At 45.0% G+C, this 19,371-nt stretch overlaps 1 protein-coding gene across 1 annotated transcript in view; it reads left to right on the top strand.

The window, feature by feature from the left end:
* The first annotated feature begins 2,318 nt into the window (after positions 1-2,318).
* Positions 2,319-19,371, top strand: part of LOC147438224 (serine/threonine-protein kinase AtPK2/AtPK19-like) — a 30,656-nt gene continuing 13,603 nt past the window's right edge. Inside the window, exon 1 of the mRNA XM_086487523.1 lies at positions 2,319-3,256. Coding sequence (XP_086343649.1) covers positions 2,660-3,256 — 597 coding nt within the window. The 5' untranslated portion in view covers positions 2,319-2,659. The remainder of the gene's footprint in view (positions 3,257-19,371) is intronic.

Here is a 19,371-nt window from a genome sequence, read left to right as displayed (position 1 = left end):
GACAATAGTAAAGAGAGTGAAATTAATGTTGATAACTTTGATTTTGCTCATGAGCAAGCTACTAATGATGCTTCAATGCTTGTTAACTATCTTGTTTCTAGGCTTCAACAAGCCATGGGCAATCCATCTCTCCAAAGTGAAGTGCAACGGCAGCTCCGTGCTCACGGGATTCTCCAAGCTCATCACCATGACGAGAGAACACCTAGGAAGCCTCCTTGTGAGACTACCAAAAGAGGTCTCTCTCCGATTCGGGAAGAAGAAGAGAATCCCTGTGAAGGGCTCAAGAATTTACTTCTTGATGATGCATCTCCTTCCCAAAGGAGAACTCAAGAGCCTCCACCGAAGGAACGAGAAAGAAGCGAGTCTCCCGCCACCTCGGCGGAGATGGCTCCACGAAGACGGCGGGCTAAACGCTCTCCATCACCACCAAAGCGGAGAAGACCATCATATTCTTCTCCTCACCACAATTCAAAGAGGGATGATAAAAAGCAAGAGAAGAAAAAGGCGAGAAAGAGGACACCCTCTTCTCCATCTTCTTCATCCTCCTCCTCTTATGAAAGCTATGGTGAAGACGACAAAGATCAAGACAAGAAAAAGGCGAGAAAGAGGTCACCCTCTTCTCCACCTTCTTCAAATTCTTCACCTTCTGAAGAAAGTGATGGTACAACCTTTGAACCATAAAAAAGAAGAGGCCATAGGAAATCCTATGCCGCATGGAAGAGGTCGTCTAAGCTGAAGAAATTCAAAGAGGGAGGGAAGAGTATCTCTTTCCTTACCTATGATGGCACCTTTGGTGCTACGGACAAAGTCTTGGCCTTTATCTAGCAATTCGATGCGGCGTTTGGAGATGAGGGCTTCACGGAGTCCTCTAAGCTACGCCATGTAGCTATGCACTTTCAAAAGTCCGCCAGACAATGGTGGTCTAGCCTACGAGCCAACGGTGAATCTCCACGAACATGGAAAGCTTTAAGAGCTTCCATTATGAAGCAGTTTTTGGCCACCGATGCAAAAGACAAAGTACTCACAGAATGGCGAAGCTTAAAACTCTCTCCCAATGAATCCATCCACAAATATGTAGACAAGTTTTGGGACCTACAACTCAAAGCCACTGTCTTCAAAAAGTTGGATTTTGGAGAGCAAAAGCAACAATTTTGTGCGGGCTTAACCGAAGAAATGGCGGAGTATGTCAACTCCCAAAGGCCACGTACCATATCGGCGGTAATACACCATACTGGTGGTGGAGAGCTCATCATCTACTCCAAGCTTGTGAGATAGAAGCTTACATCAACACACTCTTGGCATGTGGATGCAAATCCAACCAAGAGCCAAGCTTCAATGCATGCTCGTCTCCTCTACCAAGCTAATTACTAAGCTAAAGCTATGCTAATATGAGTGATTATGTGAGGAGATGTACATCTTTCTCGTAAGATACTGCTTCTTCCTCTCAATCTACTCTCATACCCTGCTAGCTCTCACCATCTTCGAAGGTGTGTGAGGTCTTGGGTTTGAGAACGGGGATAATTCAAGTTGTGTTTGCTTAGTGCATGAAGCTTTCATCTTCATTGCACTAGCTAGTCTTGAAGGAACACAAAGAATTGTATTGTACAATGTCTCTCTTGATGGGAGAAACCATAATACAAAGCCTTTTGGAGGGGGGACCGGCTCCATGCAAATCCGGTCCTCAACTGTTGTCATTAGCTTAATTTCTCTCTCTTTTGAAAGTATTGTCGATGCTATCTAACTAGGTGTTATGCTTTTTGTTGCTCTCTCCACCCAAGCACTCTTGTAATTCTCATTAGGAATCTATTCTAATGAAATGCCCACTATGTTCATGCTCATTTCTGCTACACACAAGTTATTAGGCCATTAAATGTTACATTAATCTTCAGGTAGGCTTCCATTTCAACCAACGTACGTAGTCCAGGTGGTAGACTCTCCGCGTCTTGCGCTCAGGGTTAGAGTTCAAAGCCTATGACGTGGGCTCGCGGCTTACTTTTTGAGAGATGACCACCACTTTGGAAAGTTGGCCGGGCTGGTGAGGCCGGCCATCCGACAAAGCTTCTAGTCCCGAAATCACTTTTTGGTGGACGAATAGGAGGGCGCCACCTCCGCTTGGCCATGTTTTGGGTGCCCCAGTGTGACAGGGGCCTAAGGCAGACCATAAAACGCAGCGCGACTTTACCAAATTCTCTCTCAAAAGCATAGCCATTTGTCGCAACATTGAACACATGGCAGGTATTGGGGGGAAATTTCGAATATGCTGAGAATTATATTATATTGACGTAATAAACACGATATAAAGACCATCCACAACTACACCTTCCTCTCCTCGACAGCTCGTTGCGCAGTCTGAGTATTCTGCTTAACCCATACTTTGCTTCATGAGTCTGATCTGCAAACCCGCAGAGGCCACATCTTTTGTGGCGATCTCTGCTGCGCGTTGCCGATATTCATCTTCGCCCTCTCTGTTTCCCTACTCTTCTTCATTGTCTTCTCAGCCCACATACACAGGACCCCTGCTTGCTCGCCAATTTCCCGATCCTCGCTGCCTGCCTCCTTCCTGCTTTTTCCTATAACAGAAGCGGGCTTAATGAGGGTCTTAGGATTCCCTACGTAAACCATCACAGACAGTCTGGGCTTTCTTCTTTGGTTTGGAGTCATGGTAAGCTCTCTACTTGGAAGTCACAAGCCCAGGCCTTCTTCTTTCCTCAACACACTGATTATGAGTGATGACGATCTTGGTAACGACCCCGTTCAACAGTATGAACCTGTTGAGTTCGACTTTTCTGATGTTTTTGGGCCGCTTCCTTCCCCAATTTCAACCGAGCTTGTCCCATGCGCAGAACCTGAGATACTTTGCTCCCGATCCCATTCTCTTGTTGGACCCTTAACAGGTGGGCTGCACTCTTTGGACGGAATTTGTGTGAAACAACAGCAGTTAGTCCTGAGAGAGGAGAAAGAGTTTAGTTGTTCTGTCATGGCAAACGATGGGGCAGACAGTGACAACACGGAAACATTGGTTAGTGGCACGCGAGTTGGGCCAGCTGATTTCACGCTGCTTAAAGTTGTTGGGCAAGGTGCTTTTGGAAAGGTTTTCCAGGTGCAGCATATCTACACCAAGGAGATCCTTGCAATGAAAGTGATGAGAAAGGAAGAAATCATGGAAAAGAACCAAGGGGATTATATGAAGGCCGAGAGGAACATCCTCACCAAGATAATTCATCCATTTATTGTGCAACTCCGTTACTCATTTCAGGTATTTCATTTCAGGTATTTAAGTTGATATTTAATGTTAAGCCATTTCAGGAGCACTTTTAAAGCTCTGCTGTGCAATTATGTCCGTGCTAACTCAGGTTAGAACTTACCTTTTTTCGAGAGTTAATTCCTTTTGTTAAGAAGACTCAAGCTTGAGCTTAAGGGAACGGTTTAAGAAGGGGCTTAAAGCCTGGCCGTCAGAGGCAAAAGTAAAATCCACGGCGGAAAAATTGCAAGGTGTACAACCACCAATGTATGTGGGAGAAATTGGAATGAGACGTCAAGCTATCCATGCCGTAGGACGCAATGCATTAACTTAAGACTTATGTTTATCACAAGAGATGATGAAAGTAGTCACGATTTATGTCAGTTAAGAGCGATTTTATGTTTGCCGAGTGATAAAAGTCTCCTAAGGCGTCAAACTCATACTGAGCGGTTCACTACTAGATTTTGTTGGGGAGAGAGCAACTTCAACCAAGGTTAGTGTGCACAGGTCTCGGAATCGACCCTAAGGTCTTTCCTACCTCTTCACTGATCGCGTGGATTTTGTGTTTCGATCAGTGCATGTTTTCCTACCTTTGCATCAATTGTGTGGATTCTATGATTTCACTTCTTACATCATTTCAATGTGGGCATAAGATTTGCGATTACCTTAGCAACTTGTACGAGGTTGTTACCCTTGGTTGGATCCTTGCTTTGGAGAAGATTGTGCTCAATCTCTAACTCTCGCAGTTTTCTTCCCTTGAGGCTCTTATTTCTTGAATGGCCCTTTGGGCACTTATAAACATACAAGGGATGCCCAAAAGTAGAGCCCCAAAAGCACTTCACTCAAAAGCACTAAACCCCAAAAGCATCTGCTCTCAAAAACTAGCGCTAGAAACTGCCAAAATTTGTCAGCATAAATTGCGGAAATCTGTATCACAGTGCCACGTGGCATGTCAACGCAATTCGTGAAAATATGCAATTAGTCCTCATGCCTTTGAGTTGTAGGATTTTAGGCCCCTCAGCCGATGCTCCATAAGTTGGGTGGGACTAGGATTAAAAATTTCCTTAATTCTTTTCAATTTTAGGCCCCTCGGTCACTGTTTCTAGGTTCAGAACTTACTTTGTTCTGTGGGTTCAATTTTTCTTGTCCTCTCGGCCATTTCTTTCCGGTTGGGGCACTCCAAGTCATCAATTTGTGACAATCCATATCCTCAGCAAACAACACATAAATGGTGACTTATCCAAAGATGTCAATTTGAAACGAATGGTCGAGCACCAAGCGCAAGCACTGTCCATGGACCAAAATGAGGAGTGGCACGTGACAAAGCATGGTATAGAAATTGTTTCTGAGGCTTAGTCCCATGAAACTATCATGATACTATAAGCTTGGCAAGCAATGCCTTGCTTTTCATCGTTGGATCAATAATCCTCTGTGTGCGTGTGCCACATGCACATCCAACCCTATGTTCATGTGGACAAGCTTACTTCTAGGAAGGGTTCTGGCACCCTTGTGAACTTGTACACAGGATGTGCATGTCCAGGCACTTCGACGTAATTGCATGCCCTCTGATTGCACATGAGCACAACCAATGTCTGCTAGGTGTAGGCATTGGGGAGTGTTCCTGTCACAAACGGGAGCGCATAGCAATATAAAATATAATCGGATAAATAAAATTTATCACTTAATATTGAAGCGAGAGGATACAGAGAGAAATAGATAGAGAGAGAGAGATAAAGTAAGAAGATCGACACAGTACTGGGACCAGAAGATGGGCTGGTCCCCCCCCCGTAATAGTATCTTTATTACTGAGGAGAAGTCTATACAAGCACTTGAATCGAACGTATTACCACGTTCGTTCTAGAATAAGACTTGATGGTTCCTGGAAGCCTTAGCTTCCGATTCCTAGGGCAAAACCCTATTCCAAGGAACTTCTGTTCCTTATTCCAAATCCTTGAGAACCAAGGTTCTCGCCCCTGGATCTCACCTTCCAGACTCAGGGCATGACATCCCTGAAACTCTTTTCTAACTCTGTTTCCAGAGTCCTCTTCCTGCAGATTAACTCCGCTTTCCTGGACACGAAGTCCTTCCCTTGGGAATTTCAACTTTTGGATCACATCTCGAGAGTCTACCTCTCTTCGATCCGTGGATCTGCTCCCTAAACTTGGGTACGAAACCCTTGGGCTGATCTGGCTCTAGTTCCTCAGAGCGCTTTTCTCGTGCAGAGGCTCATGCCTTCCTCTGCTCCTAATCCCTCACGAAGAGGAAGTACACCTGCAATCAAATACTCAGAGATCATAACATGAAAATCGTTACCTTCAAAGTCTCGATGCTTGAAACGCAACTCGGTTCTCGAAAAACAATTCCCCGGAAGAGATCTCTGCATAGAAAATCCTTGCTTCCAATCTTACACACAAAAGAGGTGTGTTCTCGGGTTCCTTCTCGTAAATCAGCCCTGTCTACGACGTTTATGGGCTGAAAACAGAAAATGTAACAAACTTGGACACTCCAAGTCAAGAATCAACCGCGACAGCACCAAATAACCACTTCAAAACAATTCACAGATCACAATAGATTTGCATTGGCCCGGCGGAGTTCCGTGCCTAGAGATATTGGCCCCAAAGATTGGCGCCCCTTTCGGTATTTCTTTTTGTATTAATCAATCATCAAAGTACAAGAGAGCGGTTAGGGTTTCACTCTCAGACTCTGCGTCCAGATGCTCTGAAAAGTGAGGCCCTCACCACTAATTTAAAGGTTACAAGGGATGCCCAAAAGCAGAGCCCCAAAAGCTTTTAAAATCAAAAGCATCAGTTCTCTCTCTCTCTTAGAGAGTCTTTTCTCTTTTTTTTTTATAAAAAAAAAGCAAAAGCAAAATTCGCGTCGCTCATCATTTTCCAAAATTTTTTATTTATTTTAATTTTAATAATCCGCCTCCGCGATTTCCGGAATTTAGGGTTTTTGGCAAAAATTAGGGTTTGCAGGAATTTTAGGGTTTCTGGCAGAAATTAGGGTTTCTGTTGTCCGCCACGTCATCACTTTGTGACATACCCCCCTCTTGAAAGCATTGTAATCGACCGCGATTACGCCTGCAAAACCGACAAAAGCCATAAACCGTCTTAGCAGACACTGACTGTTAGTACCTACGTACTAGGAACGCACATCTAGCACATGTACAAAATCGACGGTCACATCACACGACATCACAGGACATCACCAGACATCACAGGACATCACATGACATTCAACATTCATTCGGATCTTAGACCATGATTTATCGGCAATGTAGCTAGCAATCACATCTAGGTCCAATCGGGACCTCATCGATGTCCGATTGACTAACCCCTATTGCAACCATGTCTATTCGAGATCAATCAGACCAAAATGCTGCAGTCATTTCGGCTATCAGTTCCTGCACTCACAAGAAGTCAAGAACAAATCAGTATCATAATCAGGAATTCCATTTCATAAAGTCATCCAGCAGAATACTGTCAGCTCTCAGTATCCCTGAAGCTCAAAGAGACATCAGTGACTTTAGTATCAAAATCGAGGCATCTGTTGACAAAGGAGTGGAGTGACTCCCCTCTTGTGCATCCCACTGTACCAGATCTCCGGCCAAGCTGAATTCTGGGTTCCGTTTGGAGTAGACTATGCTAAACCAAAACATCGAGGTAAAGTTTCACAATCCGAGGAGTATCTGCTAGGTCCTCCTCCTCCATCCACTTCGCATCAAATGCAGGAAAATTCTTGAACTTAACCAAGAACCGCCTTCGGACTTTACCTTTCTTCGTATCATTATGTGCCAAAATCTGTTCAGGAACAAGGATCTCCTCGTTTTCTTCCACTTTGGGTTGCTCATCAGACTCCCCATCATCAGGCACATCACTCTTAACAGGTTTCAAGAGACTCACATGCAATGCATTGTGAATCCTCCAAGTATCTGGCAGTTTCAATCGGAAGGAGACATCATTTATCTTGTCAGTAATCTGGAAAGGTCCGTAGTATCACATACTAAGCTTTGGAAAAAGCCTCTCCTTTCCCTTTTTCTTTCTTAGGCGTGCCTTCTCAAAAGTAAGAGCACCCAATCATCCTCCTTCAATTTCCAGTCGCGACGATGGCGATGCGCTGCCTTTTTCTGTCGTTCTTGAGACTCCTGCAAAGTCTCGCGAACCTTGGCAAAAGCCGTATCCAAATCTCGCGAATATTCATCCGCTTCAAATTTCTAATCTTTCGTGCTCAGGAAGGATGGAACCTTCGCAGCAGTTTCAACAATCTCACATGGCATCTTCCCCGTCGAAGAGTGTATCGTGTTATTGTAGGCAAATTCCACCAAAGGTAAGTTCTTTTCCCATTGAGTCTTCTGACGCGAGATAGAAGACTTCAATAAATCTAAAATCACTGAATTGGCAATCTCAGATTGCCCGTCAGTCTGCAAGTGGAACGATGACGAGAACTGCAACCGCGTGCCAATGTTCTCCCAAATTGCCTTCCAAAACAAACTCATAAATTTAGGGTCTCTGTCGGAGACAATCGTCTCAGGCGTGCCATGTAATCGGAAAATCATCGTGATCATTCTGTATTCTCGGGAGATAAAAAAAAATGAAATCCATTTCAATACTTTCCCAAGGGCGGGTGGGTATGGGTAAAGGCTGTAACAATCCCTGTGCTTTATGCCTGTCAAACTTGACCTTCTGGCATACCAAGCAATTGCGCACAAACTCTTCCACATCCTTCTTCAGTCTCCACCAAAAGAAATCTCTCTCTACCCCTTTCATGGTGGTAGCAATGCCGCGGTGACCCGTAAAAGGTGGACAGTGGCAATCAGTCATAACCTTTTCCCTCAACGGATGCGTAACGCACAACATAGTCTTTTTCATCAAGTAGCCTTCCCGAAGGGTGTATCCAGCTACTGTCTCCCCATCCGGTATCCGTGTGAAAATATCTGCAAAACCTGTATCTGTGGCATATTGATCGACCATATCCTCGAAGCTCCTATGATGTATCGCGGTAATAGCTAGAACCAACGGTTTCCGAGACAAAGCATCTGCCACCACATTCTTCTGTCCCTACACATGGACAATCTGGAAGTGGAACTGTGACAAGATGTTCACCCACCGCATCTGCTTTTCCGAAAGCTCCTTCTGTGACAAGAAGTAGCGCAAACTCTGATGGTCTGTAAAGACAGTAAAATCCGCTCCGAGTAGGTAATGCTGCCACTGAGTAAGAGCATGGATAACCGCCAAAAGCTCTTTCTCATAGATCTGTGCTGTCATCTCCGGCCTAGAGAACAAACGGCTCTCGTAAGCTATGACATGGCCTTCTTGCATCAAGACCGCACCCAGACTACGACCACAAGCATCACAAAATACTTCAAATGACTTCTGCAAGTCCGACAAAGTCAAATCTGGTCCTGTAGTCAATTTCTCTTTCAATGTCCGAAAGGCAGTCACCTCTGTGGGTCCCCACGAAAAAGGTACTCCTTTCTGTGTCAAGGTATGCAAAGGGGAAGCAACCTCTGCAAACTTTCGTATGAACCGCCTGTAGTACGAACACAGTCCCAAGAAGCTTCTAACTTCATGGACATTCCTCAAATCGGGCCAATCACGGATAGTCTCTATCTTGGCCGGGTCCATTCGCACTCCTGCTGCTGACACAATGTGTCCCAAAAAGTGTATCTCTAGTAGGAAAAATTCACTTTTCTTAGCATTAATCACTAACATGTGATCTCGTAATGCCTGAAAGACTTGAAGCAGATGATCTCTGTGTTCTGTCTCATTCTTGGAGAAAACAATGATGTCGTCAAAGAAAGTGCCAACAAATAGCCTGTACTCTCGAAAAATCCTATCCATCATCCGGTTAAATGTCGCAGGAGCATTGGTTAAGCCAAAAGGCATCACCAAAAACTCAAATAACCCAAAAGTCGTCCGAAAAGCTGTCTTGTAGACATCTCCTGGCGCTATCCTGATCTGATAATATCCACTCTTCAAGTCAATCCTGCTAAAGCACGAGGATCCCTGTAACTTGTCGAGTATATCATCAATCCTACGAATCGGAAATCTGTTCTTGATGGTGATTTCGTTGAGAGTGCTATAATCGATGCACATTCTCCAAGATCCGTCTTTCTTCAAAACCAACAACACTGGAGAGCAATACGGTGAAGTACTAGGCTGGACAAGACCCTTTTCCATGAGGTCTTTCACTGAGTTCATAATCTTTTCATTCTGTACTCGGCTCACACGATAAGGTGGCCGATTCGGTGGCGTGCTTCCAGATATCAGATCAATGGTATGATCTTCAGGCCCTCTCAAAAGCAATCGGCATGAGCGTGGAGAAAAAAATCTTGGCTTTCTTTTCTTCAGGTCAAAACATATTCAACCTTTATCCATCGTTCAGTTCTCCCAAAAGAATGAGTAAGAAAACTGAAGTTCATCAAGTACAATCTCTAAGCCCTTCATTTATCAAAGTCGCTTTCTCGGCCCGGTAGTCAACCACGGCGTAGTTCTTGTGGTACCAAGGGATCCCGAGTAGAACGTCACTCACGTGCCCTGAACACCCCTGTCATTGCAAACGAAGTTTGCCAATGCTCGGTGTAATGGCAACATCCCATTCGGGTGCCAGTCGAACTACCTCCGCCTGTGGCGTCAGTCTGTCGGGCGCAGTTCCAAATCGAGCCGCCAATTCCAAGTGAAAAGAAGTTGGCCTTGGCTCCTTCAAAAGAGCTTCCTGATCCTTCACTTTGCCCCAAAAAAAAACGGCAAAGTTTGTACTTTCATTCATTTGATTCGGTGCAAGTCCCACGCCATGTGGTACCAGTTCTGCTTTTCTATCTGCCTTTTCTGCCACATTCCTCAGCTGCTCTCGAACTCTCAGACCTGTCGTCGTCTTTATCATTCTGTTCTTTCTGTGCCTTATCAGGGCACTTCGCGGAAATATGTCCATGTTCTCCGCATCCAAAGCACTTCCCCTCTCTGATGAAGCGAGCTCTCTCCTCAGGAGTAAGCTTGGGTCGTGCATCCTTTTTTTTTTCTCTGGGTTGCTCTTTTTCATTCTACTTTCATTCCCAGAAGTCTGTTCGGCTCGTTGTGTCATGGTCTCATCTGTGGGGTAGGTCAGACTGCCAGAGTGAATGGCAAAGCCCCGCTTCGCATGACTCATCAACTCCTGAATAGAAGCTGACTTCTGGTCCAAGCAGTGATCTCGGATCTCTGTAGGTAGACCCAAGGTAAACCGCTCAATCTGTTCTCTGAATGAAAAGGCGGGTAGAAAAGAGCTCCAGAATCTTTCACAATAAGAATTCACTGTATCGCTCTTGGTCATCCGGAGATGGTTCCAAGCAGCTCGTATATCTCGCTCAAACTCTTGAGTCAACCAAGAAGAAATAAAAAGCCTCTTGAATTTCAGCCATGTAATTGGCACAGTCTTGCTTAATAGAAGCGTGGACCACCAAGTACGAGCATTCCCCTTAAAGTAAGAGGCAGCTCTCCGAATCTTGGAGTGCTCTGAATAGCGTCCTCCCGCGAAAGCGATGTCAAACTGCTGTATAAAAGACAAAGCCTTCGAAGCATCTGAGTATCCTGAAAAGTATCAAACTTGATCGAGTGGCCACCTTCCTTAAACTCTCGGACTTTCTTGCTTTTATCTTCGAGAAAGTCATACTGGTTGGCTTTGTAAAAATTCTTCTTGTTCGCATAAAACTTTCCGTCATCGGAATCTGAGCTGTCTGTAGACGAGTCCTCAGTAGAACTGTCAGTCTGTGGGCGAGATGTAGCCTTCTTTGCCTTTTTCTTGCCCGTTCCGAAGCTTTGTGTCTTGCTTCGCTTTTTGCTTTTTTCTGTCTTCTTCGCTCTAATCCGAGGAGCTAGAAGAACTGTCAGAAGAAGAAGAAGAAGAACTGGGTACTCCTTCAAATCGAACACGCTTCTTCCGTTTCTTTGCTTTGTCGAATGTCGACTGACGACCCAAATATCCCTGGAAGTCAGTACCTTTGTTCTGCTTTTTGCCGTGCTTTTTGCCTTTCTTTTGCACGTCGAAAAGCTGAGCAATCCGTGCATCAACCACGTTCTCCAGTTCCTTCTCCGTATATTTCTTGGAGGCAGAAGGTTTCTTGAGAGCGGGTTTCGGGAGTGGTGTTGTGGTTCTCTGCCACTCCATCTGTAGCTCTTTCAAAGAGGTCTGGTTCATATATTTTGCCATCTTCGGGTCCTTGGCAAAATTGAGCATCATCATTGTTGCATCGCTGATCAACTGGCGACGCTCTATCTCTCGCCGCTCCGCCTAAGTAGGCCAAGGCGGGCCATACTCTCTGTCTGAATCTTCGTTGTGATCCCAGCCTGCATCTCCAGATGCAGAGGGAGTCGACTGATCATTGCCTGAAGCCATAGGTGCTGCGGAAAAAAAAATTCGGGGATCGGATTTCCCGTAGAAGAGAAAATCGGCCGTGCTCTGATACCACTGTAACAAACTTGGACACTCCAAGTCAAGAATCAACTGCGACAGCACCAAATAACCACTTCAAAACAATTCACAGATCACAATAGATTTGCACTGGCCCGGCGGAGTTCCGTGCCTAGAGATATTGGCCCCAAAGACTGGCGCCCCTTTCGGTATTTCTTTTTGTATTAATCAATCATCAAAGTACAAGAGAGCGGTTAGGGTTTCACTCTCAGACTCTGCGTCCAGATGCTCCGAGAAGTGAGGCCCTCACCACTAATTTAAAGGTTACAAGGGATGCCCAAAAGCAGAGCCCCAAAAGCTTTTAAAATCAAAAGCATCAGTTCTCTCTCTCTCTTAGAGAGTCTTTTCTCTTTTTTTTTTATAAAAAAAAAGCAAAAGCAAAATTCGCGTCGCTCATCATTTTCCAATTTTTTTTTTTTTTTAATAATCCGCCTCCGCCATTTCCGGAATTTAGGGTTTTTGGCAAAAATTAGGGTTTGCAAGAATTTTAGGATTTTTGGCAGAAATTAGGGTTTCTGCTGTCCGCCACGTCATCACTTTGTGACAGAGAAAAATAGCAACTTCTCGCGATGGAAACACGCTCCGTAGACACTTCTTCGCGAGGGAACTCGCGCACTGAGTCTTGGCGACATTTGGTACACTTGGGGCAGCCATGGGCATCACCGGCAACGTCTTCTTTACGGCTGAAATCTCAGCAGCATCTCCTCCTTGCAAAGATTGGTCTTCCTCTCTGAGTAAGGGCATGTGATGCTTTTATAGCTCCTGGCCACGGGCACGAATAGCTGCTCGCGTAGAGATCGCGGCCGTTTTTTAATTTAAATTTTTTTTTTCGTTTTTTTTTTTTTTGCTGCTCTGCCAAAGAAAGAAAACGCTGGTTGATTTGCTTCCTTATTTATCAGATGGTTGCCCACTTATTAAGTGGGCGGTCGGTCACCTTTAAAAATGGTCTGAATCTGTCCAAAAACTCAATAAAACCTTATAAGTTAAAAACAATGCTTTCACAGCACTTCCCAGGCGTCCTTGGATGCAATCACATGCACAGTTGCAATGCAGACATAGACTTCCTCGCGAGAAAGCATCTGCTTTCCCGAAAAGCAATCTCGCTTTCTCAAAAAGCATCTGTTTTTCCTCAAAGTTTCCTCTGAACCCATCTTCATTCAAGTGCTTGCTTTTTCCTTGTGCACAATTCTAACAAAGTTCGGAATTTCCTCCCGACCATGGATATTTCCTTTCCGATGCACCCGTCACCCACCTTGTGACGCATCAGGAATACCCATCACCTAGTCCTTTCCTACCGAACTTACGGTACAATCTCCTTTACGATGCTTTGTCACCCATCCTATGACGCATCAGAGATGCCCGTTCTCGGATGGTCGGATACTTCTTTCCGATGCTCCCTGTCACCCATCCGATGTGACGCATCAGAAGTAGCCGTTCCTGGTGGCCTTACAGATATTCCCGTTCTCAGTGTTCCCGTCATTACTTTAAATGACGCACGAGGAATACTCTGTACTTGGATGTCTCCAGTGAGAAAAGCCCTCTCACTTAAAATTCCAATAATTCATTTAGAATTATTTTTCCTTGGTGTTCCAAGCGAGAAAACCCTCTCACTTATAAATCCAATAATTCATTTAGAATTATATTTCTGTAAGATAAAGCCAATTTAGCAACAATTCCCATAGTCTAGCACAATACCAAAGCGTAGGCAGCATTTGCATGTGAAGCACCTCTTACCTATTAAATAATTTAATGGGCACACTATTGATAAGTGACATTTATATGGCACACATTACCAAGTGATGGGGTTTATAAGGGCCTTACTCTACCTCATGTGCATAACCTATATAAGTGGCCCTAGGGGTAAACTCTCATAACATAAGTTAGTACCCAGTACAGGCACCTCAAGCAGGATGAAGAGCATGCCTAGTGTTTTTCACCATCCTCTTCAACACCTCAGCCTACAACAGTAGATCAGCATGGTAGTACTAGATCAGCCCTAGCTGTCACAAACTGCTGATGCGACGACCATGAAAGACAATGGGGGTTAGGACTCTTTGATCCTCACCCTAGGCCACCTGTAGATCTCGGCCGAGGGGGCTAAACCCTAACAAAAGAATAAGAAGACTTAACTAACTTATAGAGCTCGACTGAGGAGCCTAAACCCTAAAATAAAGCGGAACTCACATACACGTGCAATTTGCATGTGGAGATGATGACGTGGCATGCTATACGGTAGATCCCAGATTTCGCGTTGATACATGTTGTAACAAGCTTGGAGAGGGGACCGACTCCACATAAATCCAGTCTTCAACTGTTGTCGTGTTCTCTAATTCTCTCTCTTGCAAAAGTATTGTTAATTAAGTATAATGGTTATGTTGCTACCGCTAATTAAGTTCACCCTCTATCTTCTCAAAGTAGTCTCTTAAAAATGCTCACTCTAGTTATACTCTTAATTTCGCTATCCTCAAAATTCATAGGCCATTTCCATTACATCATGAGTTCTTGAATGCATAGTAGGCTCTCTTCCCGTAGTAGAATCATTCCATTTATGATCGACCAAAACTTGAAGACCAAGGTACTGGAAGTTCTCTACCACTTCAAGGGGCTCTTTATTTTACATAGTGCATGGTTAGGAGAGTAGGAGAGAGAGAGAGAGAGAGAGAGAGAGAGAGAGAGAGAGAGAGAGAGAGAGAGAGCACACGTTGGGTTGGGGCATATGTAGGCTGTAACCCAAAGGCCTCAAGGTAAAGCTGCAATACATTTGGTGACTCTGACAGTTCATGCTCTTCCATCCACTTTGTATCCATAGGTGGATAGTTCTTGAACTTCACCACATAGCATCTTGCAACCTGTCTCTTAACTTTTTACATGTGCAAGAGGCTCTTGCCTCCGCAAACGAGCATAATTCCACAACACTGACGTACCATCCACGACCAAGTAAGAATAAATTTCAAGATGATTTACCAATGCGTCAAAGAATCCAAGCAATTGCCTCAGAGAAACGGCGAGCAGCGTGTCACTTGGCAGACCCACATCACTCCCGTAGGAGATCTAGTGGCCAATCTACCACCGTGAGACCTCTCTCTATCTCATCTTGGTTCATACTTGCAAACCCTAAAAATGCAGCAAAAAATTAGTCCTAATTTGAACGCTTTTTGGCAGGGCGAACATGCGGAATTTCTTGTCTGTCCTGTGAAGAGGAACCCTCTTTCATAATGCCCTTCCCTTTGTCGGCCATAGTATAATCCCGCGTTCCTGTACTCTGTCTTTACCCAAAACAACCGAGGCTCACTTCTTGAGGAAAAAGTGATTCTGTCCCGGCAATGGAACCTTGAAAACGGCCCATGGGGCGGTAGGCGTTGGCTCTCACCCGAAATTCTTTACTCTAGACACACACACAGAGAACGTGCAAAGGAAACCTGCGACAGGAATTAACACTTGAATAGACATACGGCTCGGAAGCTAGAATGCTCCGAGTAGATGCTGACAACCTGTAGGCCCCAAAATTGGCACCCCTTTCGGTATTTCTTTATTCTTTGAGAGGGTAAATTACAAAGTAGTGTCCTAAATATTCTTTACCTGTATCCCGCTAGATATGACCTGATTTGGCCAAATTTCGGCAGCATACTTGCGCGAAACCAATTCCCTTGCTGGAACTCACTTCCATTGGCATAAACCCTTTGATTCCTGCCCAAAAACAGTAAATTCAGCACGCTGTATTTACTGGTTTTTACCCTGTTTTCAGCCCCAAACAATCCCCTAACTGTCCTCTGCCAGTGAGGCACGATTCCCAAGGGTTCTGGTGTCCGTATGGCTGAAAAACAGTCAATTTTCTGCGCATACGCAGCGCTGAATTTGCAATTGTACGGTAAGGTTATGACCCTCACTGGAGCCTGCTTTGGAGTAGCAGCTAGCTACCCTGTTCCTGCTCAAGGAGGCTCTTGCCTCAGCACAAAAGCATGGAACCACACACCTGTACATCAGTCAAATGAAGAGCCCTCTTGTGGGGCATCACATAATTGCACGTAGGGGAGAGAGAGAGTAGTGTGTAGTGTGCAAGTCATCACTCCTAGCACCATATTGTACATAAAGAGGAAAGCAAGTACTCCATAGCTGTTAACCTGTGTGACAGGTTCTCAATGAAGCATCCCCTCGGCATAAATCGAGTGCCCCCTCTTTTGCCCTTGACCTGGGATGCATCTATGAACAAATAGATGCAAAAGAGAGATTTCTATGACTGCCAAAACTTGCGTATCGCTGAAAACGCAGCAAAACAGCCCTGTAAACACGCATTTGATGCCTTCCAATGCTGAAAATGAGCTTCTTGGTCCAAGGTAAAGTCATGGGAAGCTCAAAAATGCAAAGAAATGGCTGAAAATAACACTTGTCAGCCTTCAAAACTGCTCCAAAAAGTCAGTTACGAGTTTTGTTCTCCCAAATTTGTTAAATTGACCAAAAAGTGCCACTTGGCACTCATGTATGCAATGTCCCCGCATTGGGCTTCTTGCCTAAAAATCTCTCAACTTGTGCATCAGTTGACTTTGCAGCAGAGTAATAAAATGTTCCCATGATCATGTCGAAGGTAATGACGCGAACACATTTCACGACCCAAAATTGCAGTTCCCTAATTTTTAGGAGATGCTTCTGTTGGGCTCCTACTGGTTATCTGACCATCTATCCTCATCAACGTCACCATGAAACGCGTTTCGACAGGTCGGGACATGTGAAATGTTTCGCTCAGCAACTGAAACACAAGCCGTTTCACTAACAACAAGGTACCATAGTTTTAAGTTTCAAAGTCGCGAAACGCACGTTTCGGTCTCACGTTTCACTGCGCTCTAATTTTAGATTGAAACATTTCGTGGTGAAACGTTTCGGCCTTGAAACGTTTCGCGATTACGTTGATCCTCATTGGGACCGCATCCAAAAGTGCAATGTGGCCCAACTGTCGGATACTTTCTGTTGGTGATCCCACCTTGACTTTATGTCCTTATTGAGTTCACTTCCTAGTATCCACCAACTTGCTAAGTGCGAAGGGGGGACCTACATGATCTTGAATTGAGCCTAGACATCCTCTTACTATACGAATTCCAATGCCGACCAACTTCCCGTCTGCGGATGAAACTATCGTTCACATTGGCCATACAATGTCCGACCATTTGCAACTTCAAAAAGAGTCTCAAAAACTAAACAAAAATCATTGGAAAGAAACCAACAACTAAGGTTAGCAATTGCCACGTCCTCGTGACATGCAATTTCTTGCCAGGTTTTGCAAAGCGCTCTAAAGTGCGTGGAAAGTCAATGTTGGCTTGGGATTTTGTAACGTGCAGACTTCTACTGTGGTTATGTTGCCGAAATCGGGTTGAAGTAGAGGAATTTCAGCCCGATAAAAGTGGGACATCTTGTGGAAGCTTACAGGTTTTTCTCAAGCATAATAAGAATAAAGAAATACCGAAAGGGGCACTAGTCTTTGGGGCCAACAGGGTGTCGTCTGCTTGGTAGCGCTCTAGTTGCCAGGTCGTGGTTTGTCTTGAAGTGTTAAATTCCAGTCACAAGCTTATTTGTGAAGTTCCTTTCTATCGTAAAGTCTAAAGTAAAGAATTTTGGGTGAAAGCCAACGCCTACCGCCCTACCACGGGCCGGTTTCACTAGTACTTCACCGTACTGCTCTCCAGTGTTGCTGGTTTTGAAGGAAGACGGATCTTAGAGAATGTGCATCGATTATAGAGCTCTCAACAAAATCACCATCAAGAAGAGATTTTTGATTCCTAGAATTGATGATATACTTGACCGACTTCAGGGATTCTCGTGCTTTAGCAGGATTGACTTGAAAAGCGGATATCATCAAATCCGAATCGCGCCGGGAGATGTCTACAAGACAGCCTTTCGGACAACTTTTGGGTTATTTTAGTTTTTGGTGATGCCTTTTGGCCTAACCAATGCTCCTGCGACATTTAACCGGATGATGGATGTCACGAGGACGTGGCAGTTATTAACCATGTCACAGAGATGTGGCAACTGCTAACCTTGGTTGTTGGTTTCTTTCCGATGGGGTTTATTTTATTTGTTTAAGACCCTCTTTTTGAAGTAGCAAACGGTCGGACATTGTATGGCCAATGTGAACGGTAGATTCACCCGCAGATGGGAAGTGGTCGGCACTGGAATTCGTATGGTAAGAGGATGTCTAGGCTCAGAGCAAGATCATATAGGTCCCCCCGTCGCACTTAGCAAGTTGGTGGATACTAGGAAGTGAACTCAATTAAGGCGTAAAGTCAAGGTGGGACTACCAACAAAAAGTATCCGACAGTTGGGCCACATTGCATTTTTGGATGCGGTCCCAATGAGGATAGATGGTCAGAAGACCAGTGGGAGCCCAACGGAAGCATCTCCTAAAATTTAGGGAACTGCTATTTTGGGCCGTGAAATGTGTTCGCGTCATTACCTCCGGTATGACTAGGGGAACACTTTATAACTCTGCCGTGAAGTCAACTGACGCGTCGGTTGGGATATTTTTAAGCGGCAAGCCCGAAACGGGCAAATGCTTGTAAATGCGCCAAAGTGTCACATTTTCAGGGACTTGCCTCTTCCAGAAAAATGGGCGCTGAATTTTTAAGCTGGGATGAGCCTCATTTGCAACCTGTCACAGGTTAAGAGCTATGGAGTGCTTTCTTTCCCTCTCATGTACAGTGTGGTGCTAGGAGTGATGCCCTGCACACTACACACTGCTCTCTCTCCCCCCTACGTGCAGTTATGTGATGCTCCACAAGAGGGCTACTCATTTGATTGATGTACAGTTGTGTGGGTTCATGCTTTTGTGTTGAGGCAAGAGCCTCCTTGAGCAGGAACAGGGGTAGCTAACTGCTGCTCCAAAGCAGGCACTGGTGAGGGTCATAACCTCACCGTTCAGGTGCAAAATCAGCGCTGTGTATGCGCTGTAAATTCACTGTTTTTCAGCCATACGGACGCCAGGACCATTGGGAATCGTGCCCCATTGGCAGAGGACAGTTAGGGGACTGTTTGGGGCTGAAAACAGGGCAAAAACTAGTAAATACAGCACGCTGAATTTACTGTTTTTGGACAGGAATCAGAGGGTATACGCCAGTGCAAGCGAGTTCCAGCAGGGGAATTGGTTTCGCGCAAGTTTTGGGGTTGTTATGTTGTCGAAATTTGGCCAAATCAAATGGTATCTAGGTGGATACACGTGAAGGATTCCGAGGACCTTACCTTGTAATTTACCCTCCTAAAGAATAAAGAAATACCGAAAGGGGCGCCAATTTTGGGGCCTACAGGTTGTCGGCGTCTGCTCGGAGCGTTCTAGCTTCCGAGCCGTGTGTGTGATCAAGTGTTAATTCCCATTACAGGTTCCCTTTGCAAAGTGCTCTGTGTGTGTGTGTATAAAGTAAAGAATTTCGGGTGAAAGCCGACGCCTACCGCCCTACGGGCCGGTTTCATGGTTCCATTGCCGGGATATCAATCACTTTTTCCTCAAAGAGTGAGCTTGGATTGTTCAGGGTAAAGACACAGTGCAAGAACGCGGGGATTACACTATGACCGACAAGGGGAAGGGAATTATGGAAGAGGGTTCCTCTCCAAAGGACAGGCAGGAGATTCCTATGGTTTTTGAGATTGGCGAGAGCTCACGGCCACGTCAGTCTGTACCTCCTGTCAACGTGAATGTCCCT

This window comes from Adiantum capillus-veneris, chromosome 17 (assembly GCF_014529385.1).
Source record: "Adiantum capillus-veneris isolate H3 chromosome 17, ASM1452938v2, whole genome shotgun sequence".
Lineage (NCBI taxonomy): Eukaryota > Viridiplantae > Streptophyta > Polypodiopsida > Polypodiales > Pteridaceae > Adiantum > Adiantum capillus-veneris.
This window is presented reverse-complemented; position numbering and strand designations above follow the sequence as displayed.